Source organism: Microcebus murinus, chromosome 7 (genome assembly GCF_040939455.1).
Source record: "Microcebus murinus isolate Inina chromosome 7, M.murinus_Inina_mat1.0, whole genome shotgun sequence".
NCBI lineage: Eukaryota > Metazoa > Chordata > Mammalia > Primates > Cheirogaleidae > Microcebus > Microcebus murinus.
This window is the reverse complement of record NC_134110.1, coordinates 62,271,631-62,293,039: the sequence shown is the minus strand read 5'-3', so window position 1 is coordinate 62,293,039 and position 21,409 is coordinate 62,271,631. Positions and strand designations below refer to the sequence as shown.

The 21,409-nt window shown below is 35.1% G+C and overlaps 1 protein-coding gene across 1 annotated transcript in view; it reads right to left on the bottom strand.

Moving 5' to 3' along the window:
* The window catches only part of RGS22 (regulator of G protein signaling 22), a 113,686-nt gene that overhangs the window by 68,777 nt on the left and 23,500 nt on the right, over positions 1-21,409 (bottom strand). The window contains exons 4-9 of the mRNA XM_012762019.3: positions 17,523-17,744; positions 11,834-11,919; positions 10,806-10,974; positions 7,198-7,327; positions 4,500-5,109; positions 2,532-2,693 (exon numbers count right to left, since the gene is read on the bottom strand). Of these exons, the coding sequence (XP_012617473.2) occupies positions 2,532-2,693; positions 4,500-5,109; positions 7,198-7,327; positions 10,806-10,974; positions 11,834-11,919; positions 17,523-17,744 (1,379 nt within the window). The remainder of the gene's footprint in view (positions 1-2,531; positions 2,694-4,499; positions 5,110-7,197; positions 7,328-10,805; positions 10,975-11,833; positions 11,920-17,522; positions 17,745-21,409) is intronic.

Here is a 21,409-nt window from a genome sequence, read left to right as displayed (position 1 = left end):
GCCACACTTAATTGGATCGATATCCTGGTATTCAGTATGTGGACTAACTCTTTATTGGATATAGGGTTAACTCCAGATGTCAAGGCCTGCCGCTAATTGCTTCTTGGATCAGGTTTTTCTCCCTGATGCCACACCCCAAAGACTAATTCCTATTCCATATTCCAGGGTTTGGTAGAAAATTTCTTCCCTTTAAGTAAGGAAGAAAATAGATATCTTTCCTGATGTGAACACAGATGTAAGTAGAAGAGAACCCAAAGTCCATAAATAGTTTAGGACCAGAAAGCATTCTGTATAGATCTCCATGGTCATTCTATACTGTATTTCAGAAGGTTTACTTGCATACTTGGAAATATTCAAAATTACTTATTTGCATGTTAATTAGTAAGTGGGCATATCTACAAGACTCTTATCAGCCAGGCACGGTGGCTCATTCCTATAATCCCAGCATTTTGGGAGACTGACACAGAAGGATCTCTTGAGGCCAGCAGTTTGACACCAGCCTGGGCAACATAGCGAGGTCTCATCTCTTAAGGAAACAAAAAAAAAAAGGATCCCTATCAAATTAAATAATGTGTGATGGCCAGGAAATCTAGGTGCCTCAATTTTCCAATTTATATCATTTGAGTATATTTATATGACTCCATAAGTCCCTGATGATCTTACCATTTTAATTTTATACCCTTATTTCATTCAGATAGCATTAATATTTGATTAGTCACTACATGAATTCATCAAATATTATGGAATATAACATAGTGAATCCTAAACTAGTATTATATTATTTTTGATGCTTCTATTATACAATTTCTCATGTATACTGATTATACACATCTTAATTCTCAAGCTCTAGCAAGTAGAAGATATTTGCCACATAACCATCAAGGACTTATATCCAACACATGTGTGTGTATCTGTGTGTGTATCCAATGATAATAGACAAAAACCTTAATGTCGTTCAATGGGTGACTGAATATAGCACATCCATACAATGGAATTCTACATAGCAATAAAAAGGAACAAGCTACTGATACACACAACAGCCTGGATGGATCTCAAGGAAATTATGCTGAATTTTAAAAAGCTAATGCCAAAAGATTACATATTTTATAATTTCATTCATTAGCAGTTTCTAGTAGTTAGGGATGGAGGGGCCAAGGTGGGAAAGAGGGAGGTGGGTGTGGTTATAAAAGGGCAGTACAAGGGACACTTGTGGTAATATAACTTCTCTGTATCTTGACTGTGGTGGTAAATGCCTGAATTATAAAGTTGCAAAATGACAGAGAACTAAATATACACGCACACACAAATGAGTGTATGTTAAACTAGTGAAATATGAAAAGATCAGTAAATTGTATCAATGTTGATTTCCTTGATGTGGTATTGTACTATAGTTACAGCTATGCAAGATGTTACCACTGGGGGAAATTGTATGAAAGGTACACAGTATCTCTTTTTTTTTTTCCTTTTATTTCATCATATCATAGTATCTCTTTGTATTATTTCTTACAACTGCATATAAACCTACAATTATCTCAAAACAAAAAGTTCAACTAAAAAAGAAAACATTACTGTATTTGGTAATGTTTTATTAAACTTAATGTTTTATTAAATTGGGTGGGTGTGTACATAGGTACTCACTATAGTATAATTTATACCAGAAAGGTATACACACAGAAAGTGTGTCTTAAATATTTAAGAATAAAATGCTTTAAAGAAAGAAAGAGGAGAACAGCACTCTCTCTACATATAGAAAAGTGCAAAGCATATAAGTAATCTGGAATACCTAGATGGAAGATGATGCCAGAGAAGTGGGCAAGGAATAAATCGTGATCACCTTATTTGCCAATTTAAGGAATCTGAGCTTTACAATGAATGCTCTGGGGTAAACAGTGAGAGATTTAAAGCAGAGAAGTGACACAATCAGATCCATCACAGTCACAATGGACAACTCACTGATCTTCAAATGTCACACATTTCTTCCACTATGCCTGTTCTCTTTTCCTTGCATCAAGTCCCCAGAGTTCCAGGTGAAATATGACCTCTTCTCTGTGATCTTGTGCATTTACCACACTTTCCTTCATTATATACTAAAATATTCACAATATGTTTTTCCCATTATACCATGACACTAGACTTGGCCATGTTTCACCCTTGTATCCTTAGCACAGCACCTGGCCTAGAGCAGGTGCTCAAAAAATATTTATCGAGATGATAAATCTGTAACTCTAGCTATGTGTATAAACACATACACATACTCACCAATTTTGTGGGATACATATCATAAAAAGGTCAAAGTTAAAATGGAACTTAAGTACTGCCTGGTATTATTATGGATTTACAGTAAGCCAAACATCCAGATTATCTAAAAGATGAGTACCTTAAGGAAAGCTAAAGATAAAATGAGCTTGTCATTTTAGATTTTCATAAGTTATATATCCATAAGACAAAAAAAATAACTTATAATATTATCAGTTATGATAATATTAAGAAAAGTAAAAGTAAATAACATTGATTCATACTCTTTTTCTTACCAATAAAGAAGTAAAGGTTTTACAACTTCAGTCTGAATATTTTTTAAATGCTCTTCAGTCCACTGAGATCCATCTAACAGTTTAAATTTTGTTAAGATTTCTGCAGAAAGGTAGTACTCTCCACTGCTCGCTAGATAGCATCTTTTCATCTTCTCAAGATGTCTGAAAGAAAACACATATCCACATATCTACACACACAGAATATTCAACTACCAAAATGTTTTCACCTCTAAAATGTTTCAGACAAGTAATGAGTAAAACAAACAACTAATACTGAGTGTCAGGGAGTACCAAGCATTTCTGTGGAGATAATATTTCTCACAGTTACGAGTATGGTAAGAGTATTTGTGATGGCCTGAATAATGGCCTCACAAAGCTGTCCACATTCTAATCTCCAGAACTTGTGAATATGTCACCTTACATATTAAAAGGGACTCTGCAGACGCGATTCAGTTGAAGCCTTTAAAGGAGATCATCCTGGATTATCTGGTGGTACCAATGTAATCAGAAGGGTCCTTCTAAGAAGACAGCAGAGGGTCAGAGTCATACAGAAAAGATGTGAGGACAGAAGAGAGGTCAGAAAGATGAGAAGATGCCATCCTACTGGCTTTACAGATGGAGGAAGGGGCCATGAGCCAAGGATGGTGTGTGGCCTTCATAAGGTGGAAAAGGCAAGAAACAGATTCCTCCCTAGACCCTTCTGACCTCCAGAACTATAAAAGAATAAATAAAACTTAGTTACTTTAAGCTATTACATTTGTCGTAATTTATTACAGCAACAATGGGAACTACTACAGTGTTGATCTCGAAAAACTTATGTATGTTACTGAGCTATAACTTCTCTGATATGTTTTGAAAAGTGTTAGGTGGTGATGGGACCTTCCATCCCATGATCAATCAGATCATGCTACATAATCAACCATTTGGTGACCCCTGCTTTTATAACTTGTAGAAAAATGAGCTCTATGATCTGAATGTCATTAAAATAACCGAAATAACCCAGTCACTAGCATACACTCAGTCAAACCTTTAAATGGGAACTGCAATCTACTATAGTTGACCTGCTTCAGTGCAGATCATGAGAATGCAGATGAGTTAAGGACTTTCCTAAAGCAGGGTACTCTTAAGGTTCTTAACTTATAGTAATCTAAAACATATGAAGCTGGCCAAGCACAGTGGCTCATGCCTGTAATCCTAGCACCTGGGAGGCAGAAGCAGGTGGACTGTTTGAGCTCAGGAGTTCAAGACCAGACTGAGCAAGAGTGAGATCCTGTCTCTACTAAAAATAGAAAGTAATTAGCTGGACAACTAAAAATACACAGAAAAAATTAGCTGGGCATGGTGGCTCATGCTTGTAGTCGAGCCACTTGGGCAGGAGGCAGGAGGATTGCTTGAGCCCAGGAGTTTGAGGTTGCTGTGAGCTAGGCTGACACCACTCTAGCCTGGGCAACAGAGCAAGACTCTGTCTCAAAAATAAATAAATAAATAAAACATATGGAGCTGACCAAATGAAGACCTGAGCCCCATCAGACCTCCAAGAGGATCTCCAGCAGACAGACGCATCCAAATATCCATGGAATTTGTTAACTGAGCAGGCTGCTAGGAATAATAGGCTCTCACACTGGCATAAGCTCTTATAGGTTAGTGTGGTTGTATAACTTATAATTTATTTTTTTCTATAAAAATTCTGTACAATTGGACTATTGTTAAAACTAAAATAGAATTAATCTGAAAGAAGTTCTAGAATTTATGGGAAGAAACATTATGCAAACCAAATAATTGGTATACATTATTATCTGAAAACTATGAAATCAGAAAACTAATAAAATCAATATTTATTATTATATTTAGAAAGAGTATAAATTACATTTTACGTTTATTTGAGGCTTTCTGCCTGAGCTTAAATAACCCAAACTAATATTCTATAATTTGTTTTTAAAACTATTGAAAAATAAAAAATAGAAATACCTTTGAAGTCTTCCAGGGTCCTTAAGAACTTTTAACCTCTCAATATCCATCCATAGCACCCAATATTTCTCTCCTAAGGTACCTTTTACAAATTTCTTAAATCTTTCAAACTCCTTTCTACTGCCAATGTCAGACGTTTTATGAGAAATATACCCGTCAGCCCTATTCTCTGATCCAGAGCTCTCACTGTTCGAACTTAAACTTGCTTGTTCTAATATTTCCTCTGACTTTTCCTTTGTGGTTTCAATTGGCTGTCTTAAAAATCTGCTGCCAGAGAGTTCAAAACGATTACTAAATGACACCTGTCTGATTCTGCTGAAGTTTATACAGTCTTGGATTTCTTCAAATGACTCTCCAGTAATTTGTTGAATTGCCGATATCAAAATGAAGTATATATAAGAGTTTAAAAATTCTTCAAATGTTGAGAAATGCAATCTCTGGCTTTCATCATCTTGCTTTTGAAGGTATATTCTCAGAAGAGCATGGGAAGGAGTATCTTGTAGAGATATAGAACCTTCTTCTTCTTCTTCAAATTCAGAAATTAATTTCATAGATTTAGCTGGGTCCTTTTTTGTCCTGGGGTGAACTCCATCATTAAAGATAGAACTCTCTGTATTAAATCATAAAAGGTTATTAGATTAGATATGAATACAAAATTTTTAAATTATTAAATAGATGCTATAGAGCCAGGATGACAAATGAGTTTATCACAGATAGTGACTGCATGGGCCAGTCTCTTAAGAAGGATTCTGAAGCCAGAAAAGCAAATTGCCAACAGGGCTCAATCCTGTATTCCCTGGACATAGAAAGGGAGAATGATAGCAGATAGACTACATATTTGACACTCCTAACATAGGGGATAGTACAAAAACACTATTATATACTTTTAAAATGTGATATTTCAGACTGATATAGAATGTCAATACATAAGGGCCAAATCTATTAAGGAATTAAATGACTATATGTGCTTTAATATTTCATAATGTTTCTCATCATCTATAGTAGATTTTCCTTTATCATGCAGATGATGAGATCATAGGTGAACAGACCAGAACTGGACTCAATATCAGCAATTTTTAAAAATTCACTGTTTTATCAGAAAGATTCAATTTCTATCATACTTACAGCTTTTCATTAAAGTTACAAAATGGCATAAGGTATTTATGAAGGCCTATAATGAATTATTTTTATACTTTTTTCTAAAAAGATAGTATTTAGCTCCTCTTTCTCTTTCTTTCAAACACCATGTTAGTGCTTTATTTCACATGGTAAATCTACCCCTTGAATTGCCACAGATCAAGTGACTGCTGTAATCTGTGTCCCACTGTCAATGACCATTTCCTCAGTTACCAGATTTCAAGTCTCAATGAATTGGAAACATTCATTACAATTTTTATTGGAGGTAAATATACCAAATTCTCCAAATATTGAGAGATTAGACTTTGTAAACCTGTGAAAGGGTAGTGGGCACACACTCAATCCCCCTCAACTGAAGAGAGGCTGTGGCAAAGGGCAAGGCAGGCATTTCTGCTCACCATCCTTCTTCCTGTTTACTATCTTTACTTAATTTTCTACTTTAATATTTTGGGGAAACAGCAAGAAACCTATAAATCCAGCTATGTTCAATTACAAAGATTCTTTTCCTCTTTACCTAGACTTAAGTTCCATTCTAGAGAATCCAGATTTATCTTCCCCAGAGGTTGCTTATACTTTCAAAGGGATCAGTTAAGCACTGTTGGTGAATTCCTGAGTCCTTTCCTGAATCACACCTAGATTTTTTTTCTCTAGCAATATCGTAAGGACTCCAATTTCTCGAAAGTTCATCTATTTTTTTTTTTTTTTTGAGACAAAGTCTCGCTTTGTTGCCCAGGCTAGAAGGAGTGCCTTGGTGTCAACCTAGCTCACAGCAACCTCAAACTCCTGGGCTCAAGCAATCCTACTGCTTCCGCCTCCCGAGTAGCTGGGACTACAGGCATGAGCCACCATGCCCGGCTAATTTTTTCTCTATATATTAGTTGGCCAATTAATTTATTTCTATTTATAGTAGAGACAGGGTCTCGCTCTTGCTCAGGCTGGTTTCAAACTCCTGACCTCGAGCAATCCACCCGCCTTGGCCTCCCAGAGTGCTAGGATTACAGGCGTGAGCCACCGCGCCCGGCCAGTTCATTCTATTTTTATGAGTTTATATTATGCACAAAAGCTCAGAGTAGAAATTTATCTGCTTTACAACGTGAAAAATAGCCTGAACTTAAGAACAGAAGGAAAAACTCAAGGACAGAGAAATGCTGTATAAACTTTATTGCAAAGACTTAACAAAAATTTGTAAACTGTGATAGGAAATAATGATAAGACAAACATTTATTGACTGCATATTAGGTACCAAGCACTAGGCTAGGAATTTTCTATACATTTAGTATGTTTCATTATTCTAATCTTTCAGATAAGAAAACAAGACTCCCAGAAGTAGAATAACTCATCAAAGGTTACACAGCTAATAAGTATCAGAGTTGGGTTCTAAACCCATCCTCTTCATTATACCAAGTTGCCTTTCAAAAAACCAGTAGTAAGTAGAGTGGGGGCAGGGGAATGTGGATAATTTTTTTCTCCCCAACCACTAAGTGCTCTACTATAAGATTAGAAGAAATAAACAAAAACTTAAAGAGGAGTTCTGAAGTCATTCTTGTTCTTTCCTGCTTACCAGAAACAGATGAAATAACTGGTGACTCGATCTTTCTGTGTGGTACAGGAGTGAGTAATGAAAAGGTTGGTACTGTTTGCTGACTTTGTTTTGCTAATGTAAACCAATCTTTTGTTTGAGTATAAGAGGCCTAGGAAGAAAGGAGCATATTTGTTTAATATAGGATTAGTAGTATTCTCCCAATCATAAACCTGGACAAATAATTATAATAACATTCAATTTGTGTAGTGCAATATGTAAAGGAAGAATCATCCCATGAAAGAAAAGAAAATTGTACTCAGAAAAAACTCATTAGATAAGAGAATCATGGGAAGGAAATTTCTCTCCAGATACTTTTCATAGTAAATAACCAAAAGAAAATAATGAGTTCAATAGTCAACAAATTCTCTACTCTCACTCTCAAGCTATTGCTGACCAAGGGCACAAAACCCTGCTTCCTAGATTCACTACAAATTCATGCCATCTGACTTCAACTTGGCAGTCACCATGGCTCATCAATCCTTTGATACATTTTTTTTTACAATAAATTGAACATAGTTTATTTGAGCAAAGAACTATTCATGAATCAGGCAGCACTCAAAAATGAGAAAAGGTTCACAGAGCTCCATCCAGCTGTGTGAGCAGTGAGCTTTTATAGACAAAACATGGAAACAAAGTAGAGAAATCACTTAGTTGATTGGCTACAGGTAGGCCTCTTCCCTATTTGCACACGGTGTGATGAGGCATTTGCCTTCTTTGGGCACGGAATGATTAGGTGGCTGCTTGTGATTGGCTGGAGATTGACTATTTATTGCAAAAAACATACTCATAAGTTAGGCTTTGGTTTGTTTGGTTTGTTTGCAGACTAAGTTAGATTGCAGTTTGTTACATAGGAACTCAAAGTAACAGACAGCCTTAGGCCTCTTTGATACATTTTTGCTAGCCGCTCACATTTATAACTTACCCAATTATTTCATGTCTCCATTTCTGTCTGTCCTGGATCATTGTTTTTAACAACTCCTCCCCCATTATGGCAGAGACTCTACTCTTAGTACTACTGGAAAACTTTCCAAGTCCAGCCACCCCTTTGTCTCAGATTCAGTTTTCACAACTTTGCTTGGATTAGATACTTCCTGTAAACTGATTCCTGACTCCATCTGCCTCTGGATGCAGCCTTCATTTTTCCTTTGCTTTGTGTATCCCTGAACCAGCCAACCTAATTCCCAAGCTGATCCTTAGCTTCTGGACCCCATCCCTAAGAAGCTCCTATCCCAGACTTCCTGGGAAAATTCCTCTGCCTACCCCTTTCAGTGATATCCTCTTCTGTTTTCCCCAGAGAATCCAAGTTTTTCAACAGGAGCAGAGAAGGGAATGTCCAGCATTGCTGTCATTTTTCCTTTCTCCTTTCTCCAATTGAGTCAGCTGGCTGGTGGGCACTTAGCTTAAGGAACACTCGCAGAAGAGAGACCCAAATGGAAGAGATATTATTTCCTATCTATTATGCAGAATTAACAGAGCAAGTAAGGCCACATAATGAGACCATAGTGAGAGGTAGAAATGAGGGGTGGCATCTGAATAGTTACTTCCCCTCTTAGAGGTAAAATTTCCTGGGTGCATAAAAGCTTGGAAAGACTAATTCACTTTTGTTTCCTCTTTCCTCTAAAACCAAGTTATTTATTATTAACTATATGTTCATTCAACATATATTTATTAAGTGACTACTTTATTCCAAGCAATAGCCTATGCACTGACAGGAGGGCAAAATAATTAAAGAACACTCAAGGAATTGAGAGAGACCAATATTCAAGTGTCCTTGCTATTTTGACTGCATGAAAAGGATGAGAAAGGACAGGGGAGAAAGAAGTCACCAGTCAAACATAAAAGTATTTAATTACTCCACTTTATACTTTTAAGAGATGGGTTAACTGGTTTGTAGATGGTATAATTGAAGACTCAAACAAATATTACCAATTATCATAAAGATTAGTCCCCATCTATAATCATGGCTTAAATAATTTAAGGGCCCAAAGAACTTTGAATCCTCAAAGCTCAAAGGCTATTGAAAAATGACATAGTTAAAGAATTACTCAAGAGAACAAAAATAGTTCTTTCATCCCAGAAAATAGCAAAAGTAAACTAGCTTAGATTTTTACTCCCTTATATTTGATTAAAATCGCATGTAAGGAATCAAAACATATTCCCCCGGATTGATTCTTTCATTTGTTTGTTTATTGGCCTCAACTATTGATACATATTTTTATTTTTATGACATTCCTGACATTTCTATAATATTTAAGTTAGGAAAAAAAATACTTAAAAATAAGTATAAGAGAGAAGAGGCCAGGCACGGTGGCTCACACCTGTAATTCTAGCACTCTGATCGTTTGAGCTTAGGAATTTGAGACCAACCTGAGCAAGAGTGAGACCCCCATCTCTACTAAACATAGAAAGAAATTAGCTGGATAACTAAAAATATATTTAAAAAATCAGCGGGGCATGGTGGTACATGCCTATAGTCCCAGCTACTCGGGAGGCTGAGGCAGAAGGATTGCTTGAGCCTAGGAGTTTAAGGTTGCTGTGAGCTAAGCTGACTCCACAGCACTCTAGCCCGGGCAACAGAGCAAGACTCTGTCTCAGAAAAAAAAAAAAAAAAGTATAAGAGAGAAGAAAAACATCCCTTTAGTATATCACTAAGCATATTTCAGCAGAAATAATAAAACTGGCATAATTTTAAACATGTTTGACAAATATTGTGGATAGAAATGCCATACTACAAAATTAAGAGGGGCCACACATGAAAAAAAAAAGTTCAAGTAACAGAAGATAAGTCCATCCATTCCAACACAAATGGCAAAGAGGAGATTCCTCTTGTATGACATCTCTGATCAACTGGAAGTGCCTGCCAAGAATACTGTGTTGAAAAGAATTTCGGGCCAAGTCCTAGCTCAGCAGAAAAACTTCCACAATTGATTAACAATGTCTGTCATGGATGGAGAGTAGGAGAGTGACAGCACATGGCCTACATATTTGCCATTCTTGATTTTGTATAAAAGTGTTTCCAGAGATAATATTTGATAATTAGACCAAAGATTAAACAACAGTTTTCACTACAGTCTGACTCTCCAAAAAGACATTTGATTCTAGGTTATGTCTTTTCAAATGCACTCCTACAACCCTACATTTTTCTAATCATGGAGGAAAAATTTATTTGACAGCAGTTATACAGTAATGCAGTTTACTACTAAGAAATAATGTAGACAACAGGAAGGAGAAGACTCAAATTATCATCTTTTTGTACAAAAGTAACAGAATTCAAATAATAAAAATTTTGGAATGGACAATGAAACCATGGATATAATTCAAATTACCCTTGATTCCCAGGTGGTACAGCATGTTCTTCCCTGCTTTTGTTACTTTAGACACATGAGGATAATATTTTTAATTACCTTTCAGGTGAAAATGTGCAGAGCAAATGAGTCAACATAAATCCACAAGAATTATTGCTAACTCGGTTTTAGAAGTATTTGAAATCATTTTCCCTCTCCAAGTGTTACAAATGAAATTCATGCCCCTAAAATGAGAAGTTTCATTGGAGTGCCAAGTCATGAAAACAAACCTCATTCTTTTACCTCGCCAAGAGAAATGTAGAACTTTTTCATAATTAGAAGATTATCTTCTTCAATGGCAGGGGGTGGTGGACTGGGTGGTTTGTTCAGGATCCAGGGAGTAAAATTCGTACCTACTGTGATATTCATACCTGTCTTGCTCCATCGTACTTGTGAGACCAATTTGGCTAACCTGTATTTTAGAAATCATACAGTTTTGAAATAAGTTTCAAATATGGTAGAATTCAGGAAAAAGAAAACACTAAAATTTTATTGTATATACGTATTCAAGCCAATCTCCCCTTCTAACTCTGGCAGGATGATTCTCTTAGGCTTATTCACAACACTAGTAATTAGTTAATAATTATTGTTTTAATTTACTTTAACTTAAAAATGGTTATTCTGAGCAAAGGCCAATTTTAGATACTTACACTTTAACAGTCAGGGAACATAAGGGAAAATCTTGATCTGGCACTATGAAATCCTATCTTTTTCATGTCATACTAATACTCATTTTTAAATACCCTGAACATAAGTACCATTATCACCAATAAATAATTTTAAAAATATAATGACTATACAGAGTGACATAATGGACATTGGAGACACAAAAGGGAGGGTGGGAGGGAGGTGAAGGATGAAAACATCACTTGTTGGGTACAATGTACACTATTCAGGTGAAAGGTACACTACAAGCCCAGACTTCAACACTATACAATTCATCCATGAAACAAAAAACCATTTGTACTTCTTAAATCCTTTGACATTAAAATAATAAAAGTTTTTAAAAAATAAAACAAAATAAAAAATATAATGACCAGAAAAGTATAACTGAAGACCATTTAGTAGGTGCTGTTTCTCTAAAATCTCTTCACAAAAGTTAAATGATTTTCACCAAGGTCCTATCAGTCTTATTCTATAGCAGATGGGATCCAAACTCCAATGGATTAAAAGATATATATATATAATTTTACTAACATATCCCAAAAAAATGAGTTTCAGTGAAAAAAATAGGCATTTTAAAAATATGTATATTGATGGGATTGTAATACCTGTATTCAAAGTAGCAATCACTTTCCAGAAATGCTGGGAGTCTTTGTTTTTTGATCCATTTAATACCTTGTTCACGACTGAGACACTATTGGAAGAAAGTGAAAAGAAGAAAAAAAAATGTTAAAGAAAATCACTTTTAAGACAATTAAGGCCTTAGCATGGGAGCAATAATGACCTCTAGCTATCACTACGACCCCTACTCCTATACCTTCTATTTGCACAAAAGAGATCAACAATCCTGACCCACAAACGTGAGGCCACTTCTTGCCTTTAGTACCTCTTTAATTCTCTTAACAACTGTGTCAACTATTATCTCCATTTTTACAGATTAGCAAATTGAATCCAGAAAAATTAAGTAACTTATTGAAGGAGAAGGAATGAGGAAAAAGCCAATTGATCTCAGTATTTTCACAGTCATAAAATGGGTTGAAATTAATCATAATCACAAACAGAAAAAGAATCACCAAGAAAATTTAGTAAGGCCATCAATGTCACTGCAGGCCCCTTGTTCCTCAAGTTAGCAAATTTTGTTGTTGTTGTTATATATTTAACATCCTCAGGCACTCTCCTGGAGATGTCAAGATTAACAATTATAGCAATGTTACACGTGTCATGGTACAGAGACTTCTATTGGGAGCCCACATGGGCACTAAACCCAGGAAAGTTTTCCTAGGAAACATGCCCTTCACTCATCAACCTGAAGCAAGACTAGCTAGGTTGAGTAGGAGAGCAGGAGAGGAAACAAACAGTAAGTTTAGTAATACTAGGTCACAGGATGAGATTTGAGGGATGAAGGGAGGAAAACTGGAGGAGGAGGCAGGGGCGTCATTGTGAATAGTCTTTTAAATAGCATTAAGGAGTTCAGATTTTATCTAGAAGTTGTGAGAGCAATACAAAATTACTGAAGCATTATTGTTACTCATCCTAAAATGTTTACTGACTATTGATTCTATTTTTTCTTACATTCACTTTTTTCAGAATTCTAAAGAATGCCACAACCTTGGACACAAAACAAATGCTACTAATAAATAAAACAATCAATAAAATACATATCTCAGCGAGGCAGATACGTCTGCACTTACATGGCTTCCATGGACTATCTGGTAAAGCAAGAGTTTTGCTATGATACTGGCATCAGAGTCAATGTGCAGACCATTACTAACTTCTGTGGGGAAACCGAACGCCCACACAGCGGTGCTGCCGACATCTGATCAGCTGATGGTCGTGAGGGTGCACGTGTGCTGAACATTGCTGATTATGTGGCACAAAGACCTTAGGCTCCCAGGATTGGAAAAATGGGCACACAGTGGTTTTCTCCTGTTCATCAAAAAACAGCCATTTGCCTTTACCAAACACTATCTTCTTTGTAACGAAAAAAGAAAACTATGGAAACAGCCAGCGCCTAATCAGCAGCATCTTGTTGACTGTCTTATTGCCTATTGGTGAGATCCGAAGGACATCTGGATCTTGAAGTTAAAAAAGACTCCACATATGCTCTATACTGACAACCATACAGGACTCTTGAATTCTCGTTAGCACTACATACAATGTATCACAGAATTATACCAAATTATATATAAAGATCTGTATAAACCCTTGAGGAATTCTACAATGTTGTCAGACTATTAGTCAATTCATTGAAAATCAATTTGCCTAGTATTTACCTAATGAAGTTTACCTACAATTCATCCTCTTTGAAGTGTTTTTTCACCTATTTGACCTAAGAATGAAATAAAAAGAAAAATTTAAAAAGAATAAAATAAAAATGGAACATAAGTCTTTAGCCAAACTGCAAAAAAAAAAAAAAAAAAACCCTTCAAGGTGTTTTAAAAAGTAATTATTAATAAGACCAAAAACTTACAAAACAATCCTGATTAACAATAAAAAAAACTTAATAAATACTTATAAGAAACACAAAAATAATTTACCTAAAATGAAATTATTTAAACCTTAAATTTTTTTTAAGTTGGTTAAGAAAGAAAAAAAGATGATCAAAAGGTTAGGGGAAACTGGCTTTAGGTAAATCACTCTAAAACTATTTCCAAATAGCCATACACAAGCTGTCTAAAATACCAATAGGATTAGATTAACAAAAATTATATTTAGATGTGCAAGGAAACCAAATAAAGCATGATTATCAGCCAATAGATCTTTTTGTTTAGTAGGATTTATTGAGATATAAATTACATACAATGAAATCCATCCTTCTTAGTATACAGTTCTACAAGTTTTGACAAATGCATATAATGATGTAACAAGGAATACAATCAAGATATAGAATAATTCCAACACCCCCCAAATTTCCTCATGCCACTCTGTAGTCAACAATTTCCTCTAACTTCAGGCTCTGGCAACCACTGATCTGTTCTATAGTTTTGCCTTTTCCAGAATGTCATATAGATGGAATCAATATAGTATGCAGCCTTTGATTCCGGTATCTTTCATTTGGCATAAAGCATTTGAGATTAATCTATGTTCTGTGTATCACTTTCATTCCTCTTCATTGCAAAGTATTAACATTGCACTCTATGGATATGTACTACAGTTTGTTTATCCATTCCCCAGTAGTAGAATTTGGATAACTTCCAGAATTTGTGATTATGAATAAAGCAACTACAGACATTCATAGACAGGTTTTTGTGTGAATATAACTTCATTCTTTTAGGTAATACACATGAGTAGAACAGACGGGTAGCATTATATGTTTAACTTAGAACTGTTTTCCAAAATGGAATTCTCATCAACAATGTAAGGTTCCAATTGCTCTGCATTTTATTGCACTTCCTTTATGATTAAAGATACTGAACATCTATCTTTTCATGTGCTTATTATACTCATTTGTATATCTTCTTTGGAGAAATGTCTATTCAGATCCTTTGTACATTTTTAATTGGGTTATTTGTCTATTATTGAGTTGTAAGAATTCTTTATACAGTTTAGATATAAGTCCTTATCAAATATATTATTTGCTAATATTAATATTTTCTCCCTTCTGTGGGTATCTTTTTACTTTCTTAGTAGTATCCTTTGAAGCATAGAAGTTTTACATTTTAATTTCTCTATATTTTTCTTTTTTTGGTTGTACTTTTGGTGTCATATCTGTAATAAAAAACCAATGACTCATTTAAGGTTATGAAGATTATGCCTGTTATCTTTTATTTTTTAGGGTATTTTTCTTTTGTTTTTTTTTGCAATGACAATGCTGGGTTCAATCTGCTTACTTTTTGAGAATTTCTGTGTCTGTGGTCATGAGGGATATTAATTTATGGGTTTTGCTTTTCCTTGAGGTTTCTTTATTGTTAGCATTAGGATAATGGTAGCCTCCTAAAGTAAGTTGGAAATTGATCCCTCTTCTTTTGTTTTTTGGAAAAGTTTTCGTATATTTGGGATTAATTCACTTGTTTTATAGAATTTACCAGTGAGGTCATCTGGGTCTAGAGTTGTCTTTGTGGGAAGACTTTAAACTATAAATCCAATTTCTTTAATAGGTATAGGATTAGCCGGGCATGGTGGCTCACGCCTGTAATCCTAGCACTCTGGGAGGCCGACGCGGGCGGATTGCTCAAGGTCAGTAGTTCGAAACCAGCCTGAGCGAGACCCTGTCTCTACTAAAAATAGAAAGAAATTAATTGACCAACTAAAAATATATATACAAAAAAATTAGCTGGGCATGGTGGCGCATGCTTGTAGTCCCAGCTATTCAGGAGGCTGAGGCAGTAGGATCACTTGAGCCCAGGAGATTGAGGTTGCTGTGAGCTAGGCTGATGCCATGGCACTCACTGTAGCCTGGGCAACAAAGTGAGACTCTGTCTCAAAAAAAAACACAAAAAAATAGGTATAGGATTATTCAGATTATTTATATCCCCTTGAGTGAGCATTGGTAATTTGTGTCTTTGAAGGACTATGTCTACTTCATTTAAATTTACTGAGTTTGTAGATATAAAGCTGTTTGCAAAAGTCCCTTATTTTTTACTGAATGTCTATAGGATCTGTAATAACATCCCCACTTTCATCTCTGATATTGGTCATTTAAATCTTTTCTCTTTTTTTCCTCATTAGTACAGCTAAAATTACCAATTTTATTAATGTTTTCATAGAAAAAAATAATAAACAAGCCTTTATTTTCATTGATGTTTCTCTTTTGTTTTATGTTTTCAATTTCATAGATTCTGTGTGGTTTAATTTAACTTTAATTTTCTAGTTTACTATAGTGAAAAGTAGACCATAGATTTGAGATATTTAGTATTTTCTATTATAAGCACATAATGCTATAAATTTCCCTCTAAGGACTAATTTAGTTGTATCCGCCAAATTTTGACATCTTATACTTTAATTTTTATCAATTCAACATAATTTTTAATTTCCCTTGGGACTTAATCTTTGAACTATGGGTTATTTAGAAGTGTACTGGTTTAAGACTACTTAGTAGATCTTTCTGATTTCTATTCACTGAAGGAAGTGAATAAACTAATAAATATCAGGGTCATACCCAATAAAAATGTTTTTAACTAACAATTATATAGTGCTATATAGTTCAGAATATTTTTCCTTGTTTTGGCTTCAAAACAATGCTTTAACATAGTTATCATTATTACCATTTAATTTTATGTGAGTGAATAGGAAAGCTATTAAATATTAATATATTTGAAGAACTGAAGTGGCTGAAGTAGATCTATGTCTTAAGTGTCAGGCATATTTTAGCCTATTTCTATCAGACATTTTAAATCAATGGAAAATACAATTTTTAAAGATTTGTTGTTATTTTCATTTGATCCACACAACAAGCCTACGTAGTAGGTAGTAAAGGCATCATTTGACAGATGATGAAACAAGGTTTATCAAAGTGACTTATCCAAGGACAGAGAGCTAGTAAGCTGAAGAGCCAGTATTAGAACCCAGGTGTTCTAACCTCACGCTAAGGAGACAAAATCTAGAAGCTGAGAATAGAATTTAAGGCCAAGGAGGTCAAAGCCCCAATTCCCAACTGCCTGATAGGGCTGGTTTAAAACTCAAATGAAATAAATTCTCTGTATACCCATATTTTCTAGAATACATCTAAACTATAAAATAAAAGATACATATATTTATACAGCCCCAAACTAACCTAATATTCTAAATATTCAAGGTAAATTACATGAATCTCTCATACTGATAACAGAACATCAACAAAACTGCTAGACTAAACTAGCCATTAGATTTGAAAAGATAATATAGTGCTTAATAAATACTATGTGTAGGACAGGCACAGTGACTCATGCCTGTGTCTTAGCACTTTGGGAGGCCTACATAGGAGGCCAGGGGTTTGAGACCAGCCCCGGCAACACAGTGAGACCCTATCTCTGTAAAAAATAAAAACATTTTAAAAATTAGCCAGGCATGGTGGCATAAGCCTGTAGTCTCAGCTACTCAGGAGGCTAAAGAAGGAGAATCACTTGAGCCCAGGAGTTTGAGGTTGTAGTGAGCTATGATGATGCCACTGCACTCTAGCCTGGGCAACACAGCAAGACTCTATCTTAGAAATATATCTATATTAAAACAATAACAACAACAACAAAATACTATGCATAAGTACAACACAATTTAATAAATACAGGAACATTTCAAAAAGGAAGCCTAACAAAACTCATGTTAATTTCACCAAATACTTTCTCAATCTAACAAGATATACACATAAGTATACTTTCTTACCATAATATTATAGTTGACATTGATGGTCTCATCTTCATAGTGAGCATTGATTTGAACAGGTTTAACATCATACTTTCCTTTTCTTACAACATCATAGATGGGATTTCGAGGTTGCTGACTTTGTAGAATTTTTTTCAGTTGCTTTTCCAGAAGTTGTGGAGCATCGTTAATTACTTCAAAAACTCCAAAATCCCCATTAAATCTAATTGCCTCTGAAAAGGTCTATAATGCAAATGTATGGAAATTAAAACATTTTTTAAATTCGGAAACTCACTGTCTCTAAGACAAAGTCTCTAAGACTTTATATTTACATATGCACATGTATACCCACCCCCTCACAGAGATTTGTGTTTTTATCATTACCACTTCCCTTTTATGAGCTAGAAAGTAAGGGAATCCACTGAACCCTTGGCTAGAAGTAAGGGAATCCACTGAATCCTTCCTTACCAATGTACTTATGCCATGAATAAGTGTCAGGGTATGCTATGGAGAAATTCCCTTTGTATAAACATCTTATCTCTACAATTCTTTAAAACTAGAAAGAGATACACACCTGGTCTCTATGAAGAAATGTTACCCTCTTAGAAGGGGGTGGATTACTAGGGAAGAATGAGTAAAGGAAGAAGAAATAATGCTTCCAGTATCTTTCATGCCAAGGAACCATGAAAGCTAATAATCTCTCTTGCCCAAAAGGAGAAAACTAAGTACAATGTGTTCTTCATTTAAGACTATTTCAACACCATTCCTCACACTATGACAAAAAAAAAAAAAAAAGTAAAACAGAATAACATTTCTGAGCTTTTCTCAGTAATTATAAATGTTGCCAACTTTTATTTAAAGCCAGCCAGTTAATATACAACAGGTCAGGAGTCTTGAGTTTGATGTCAGCTTATGAATAAGTAGCTCTGTAACTCTAGGTAAATCATTGGACATCTTTGGAGCCTCCACCTCCATGAGAAGTAAATGTTAGACTGACCGTGTCTTGTCCCATTTGTCCTCCAAATTTAAAATCAAGTCTCTTTTTCTGAATATTCACTTATTTTAGGTACTTTCAGTGAACTGATTATTCATGTAGACTAATTTATACATATTTAGCCAGGCAGTAGAAGACATTAAACTCTTCCCCTTGGATCAGTAAGTGTTCTAAGTAGAACATTAATTCTTTCAAGTTCTACTAAGGGATTGCTAGATATACTACAGTTATAATTTAATAAATGGCAGAATTTCACAGTAAAATTGGAGCTAGAAGTATGGGTATATGTATAGATAAGTATTTTTTATTTTAATGTCAGATAATATCACATATCTAAAGTGTGACTGTTTCCCCTTCTAAGAATTTAAAGTAGAAAATAGAGTTCAAGATGAGTATCAGTCCACAGTCCAAAAAGCCTCAGGGCTAAAATTTTTCCCCAAAATGACAAGTATAGCTCAATGAATAAGTAAGAATAATTAGCAGTAAATTATGTATAAAGTTTCCTTAATAAAACTAGCATGTACTTAGATCCCTTTCTTTATCCCAAGTACTTTGCTAAGTAATGACCCTATGAAGTTAGGGTAGCTGGGATTCAAACCCAAGGTGTTTTGATTCCAAAGCTTATGCTCTTATTTACTCTCGTTTTACTAGTAAAGGCAAAGAGGCATTAAGCAACAACATGTCATATGTAGGTAACTCTAAGCAGTTCAACGCAACTGTACTAGAACTAGACTAGCTACAGTTGGCATAGTTTAAGGAACAGAGAAGAAAGACTTGGAGTAGGTAAGAGAGAACCAGATCACAAAAGGCTTTGCATGCCATTATAAAAAGTACAGTTTTTATCTTAATCCTCTGGGAAACAGGGAAGCATGAAAAAAATCCTAAGCAGGACAGTAACATAGTTACTTCCAATTTGTGTTTTAGGAAGAGTCTCCCGGTAGCTGGTGAGGTGGACTGCTCACATCCCACAAACAGAACCATCACCACACTCTGGGAAGGCTGTTATCTCAGAGCTGTTGCTATCACAACCAGGTTTAGTGTAGTAAGTGCTACCTTTCTGGAGGGGAGACTGTCCCCATAATGCATAGGGACCAAAGCAAGTTTTAAGGCAGGCGGTTAGAAATTACTTCTATAGTTACTTACAAAGCAAAACTGCAGCCAAGAGAGGTTAAATGATCTCTTCATGGCTTTATAGCAAGTCCCCTAATGAGCTTACAACAGAGCCCTGGGATTTATGACTATGAAACTGCTTTAAACCTAGGATTGACACATAATATTAGTTAAGGCTTGCTGTACATGCTGTGGACGGGCTCACTCAGGATCCATTCCAACCTCCTGAAATGCAAAGCCTGGAAAACTAACAACTGTATTTCCCAGACTCCCTATAGCTACGGTTTCATGTGTGATTTAGGTTCTGCTACTCATATGCACTCACAAAAATATTTAAAGTCTGAATGGAGTTAGTGGGTAAAGGGGCCGAGTGTATCCATTCTGAAGAAGAAAAGCTGAAGGACGTAAGTACATGAAAGTGAGGAGAGGACCTGGTCAAAAAGAAGTACCAGAGGTTTAAAGGCAATTCTTAGCATGAAAGAAGTAAAAAAGAAATGTAAAAAATTAAAAAAAAAAAAGAAGTACTTTACAGAAAAGCAAAGAAAAACAACAAAAGGAAAATTAGAATTATTTGTGTTTATGATAAAATGATACAAAATATTTCTACTTATAAAAAATATAAATGTATGATATGTTAAAATATTCATAATTTTTTAAACTTTAGAATTTCCCTCTGTGAAACTAATTGAAATGGGACAGAGATCTTGCCAAAGATAAATAAATGTTTTCTTACTTAAAAAGCCATGAGTTAGCTTAGATCTCCAAAGGTCCATAGTAGCACTGTGATTCTAAGATGAAAAAGGGAGCAAATAACTAATTCAAAGCTTCTCCCAGTTAATTCATTTCAACAATAGCAAAATTTTTGAATGCCCAAGTGCCAATTATTGCCCCAAACATAGAAGAGACAAAGATGAATAAAACATTGTTTCTGCCCTTGTTGAAGGAACAAGTACATAATCATTCATTTTTCTTTATGATGAAAAGAGTCAACAAAATACTGAAAATAAATTAAAATTAGGGTAAATGCATATGCCAAATGGGAAATATGTCCACAGAGACAAGAGTAGTAATACCAGAATATTATGTCTGATCTAGTTATCATAATTGAAAAGGGATTTGGCTAAACTGGAAACTATCCGGGAAAGGATAAGCAGAATGATTAAATGGAAGAAATGTTGAGGAAATCACTGCTTTTCTGAGACCAATCAGTAAAAATTGGTTTTAACTAGATAATCCCAAACTGCCTTCCATGTTTGATATTCCATCAGTCCATGATTGTCCAGGAAAAAAGAATCTACATATTCCGCTCTATAGTAAGATCACCCAACTCAACTTTTCACTTGTTAGTTCATTCATCTATTCATAAGTATGTAATGAGCCAACACAGAGCATCCTCCATAAAGCCATAACTGAAATGAATGAGGCATGAAGCCTGCCTCAGAGTACACGTAATCTAGCACAGGAAGAAAGATGAGTAAATATACATACATAATAAAAACCCATCCTACAAGGGGAATGGACCCTAAAAGTCAGCACATAAAGTGAAATCATATTTGGTCAAAATTATCCCTTCGAATCCTTGAAAGTAACCATAAAGTACAATGTTATCTTCAACATGTTCTCAAAAAATTGACCACAGACAGTTTTTTCTCCAGCATTGAAATGGGTCACTGATTCTTCAGTTAGGGACCAGATGAATGGGTAGGCTTGTTTTTAAAGCTCACAATGTACAAAAAGTAGAGCTTAGCATGAGGAGATGCCTACACACTTTGAGAGGCAAGAAGGATGAGACCTACCAAGGGAA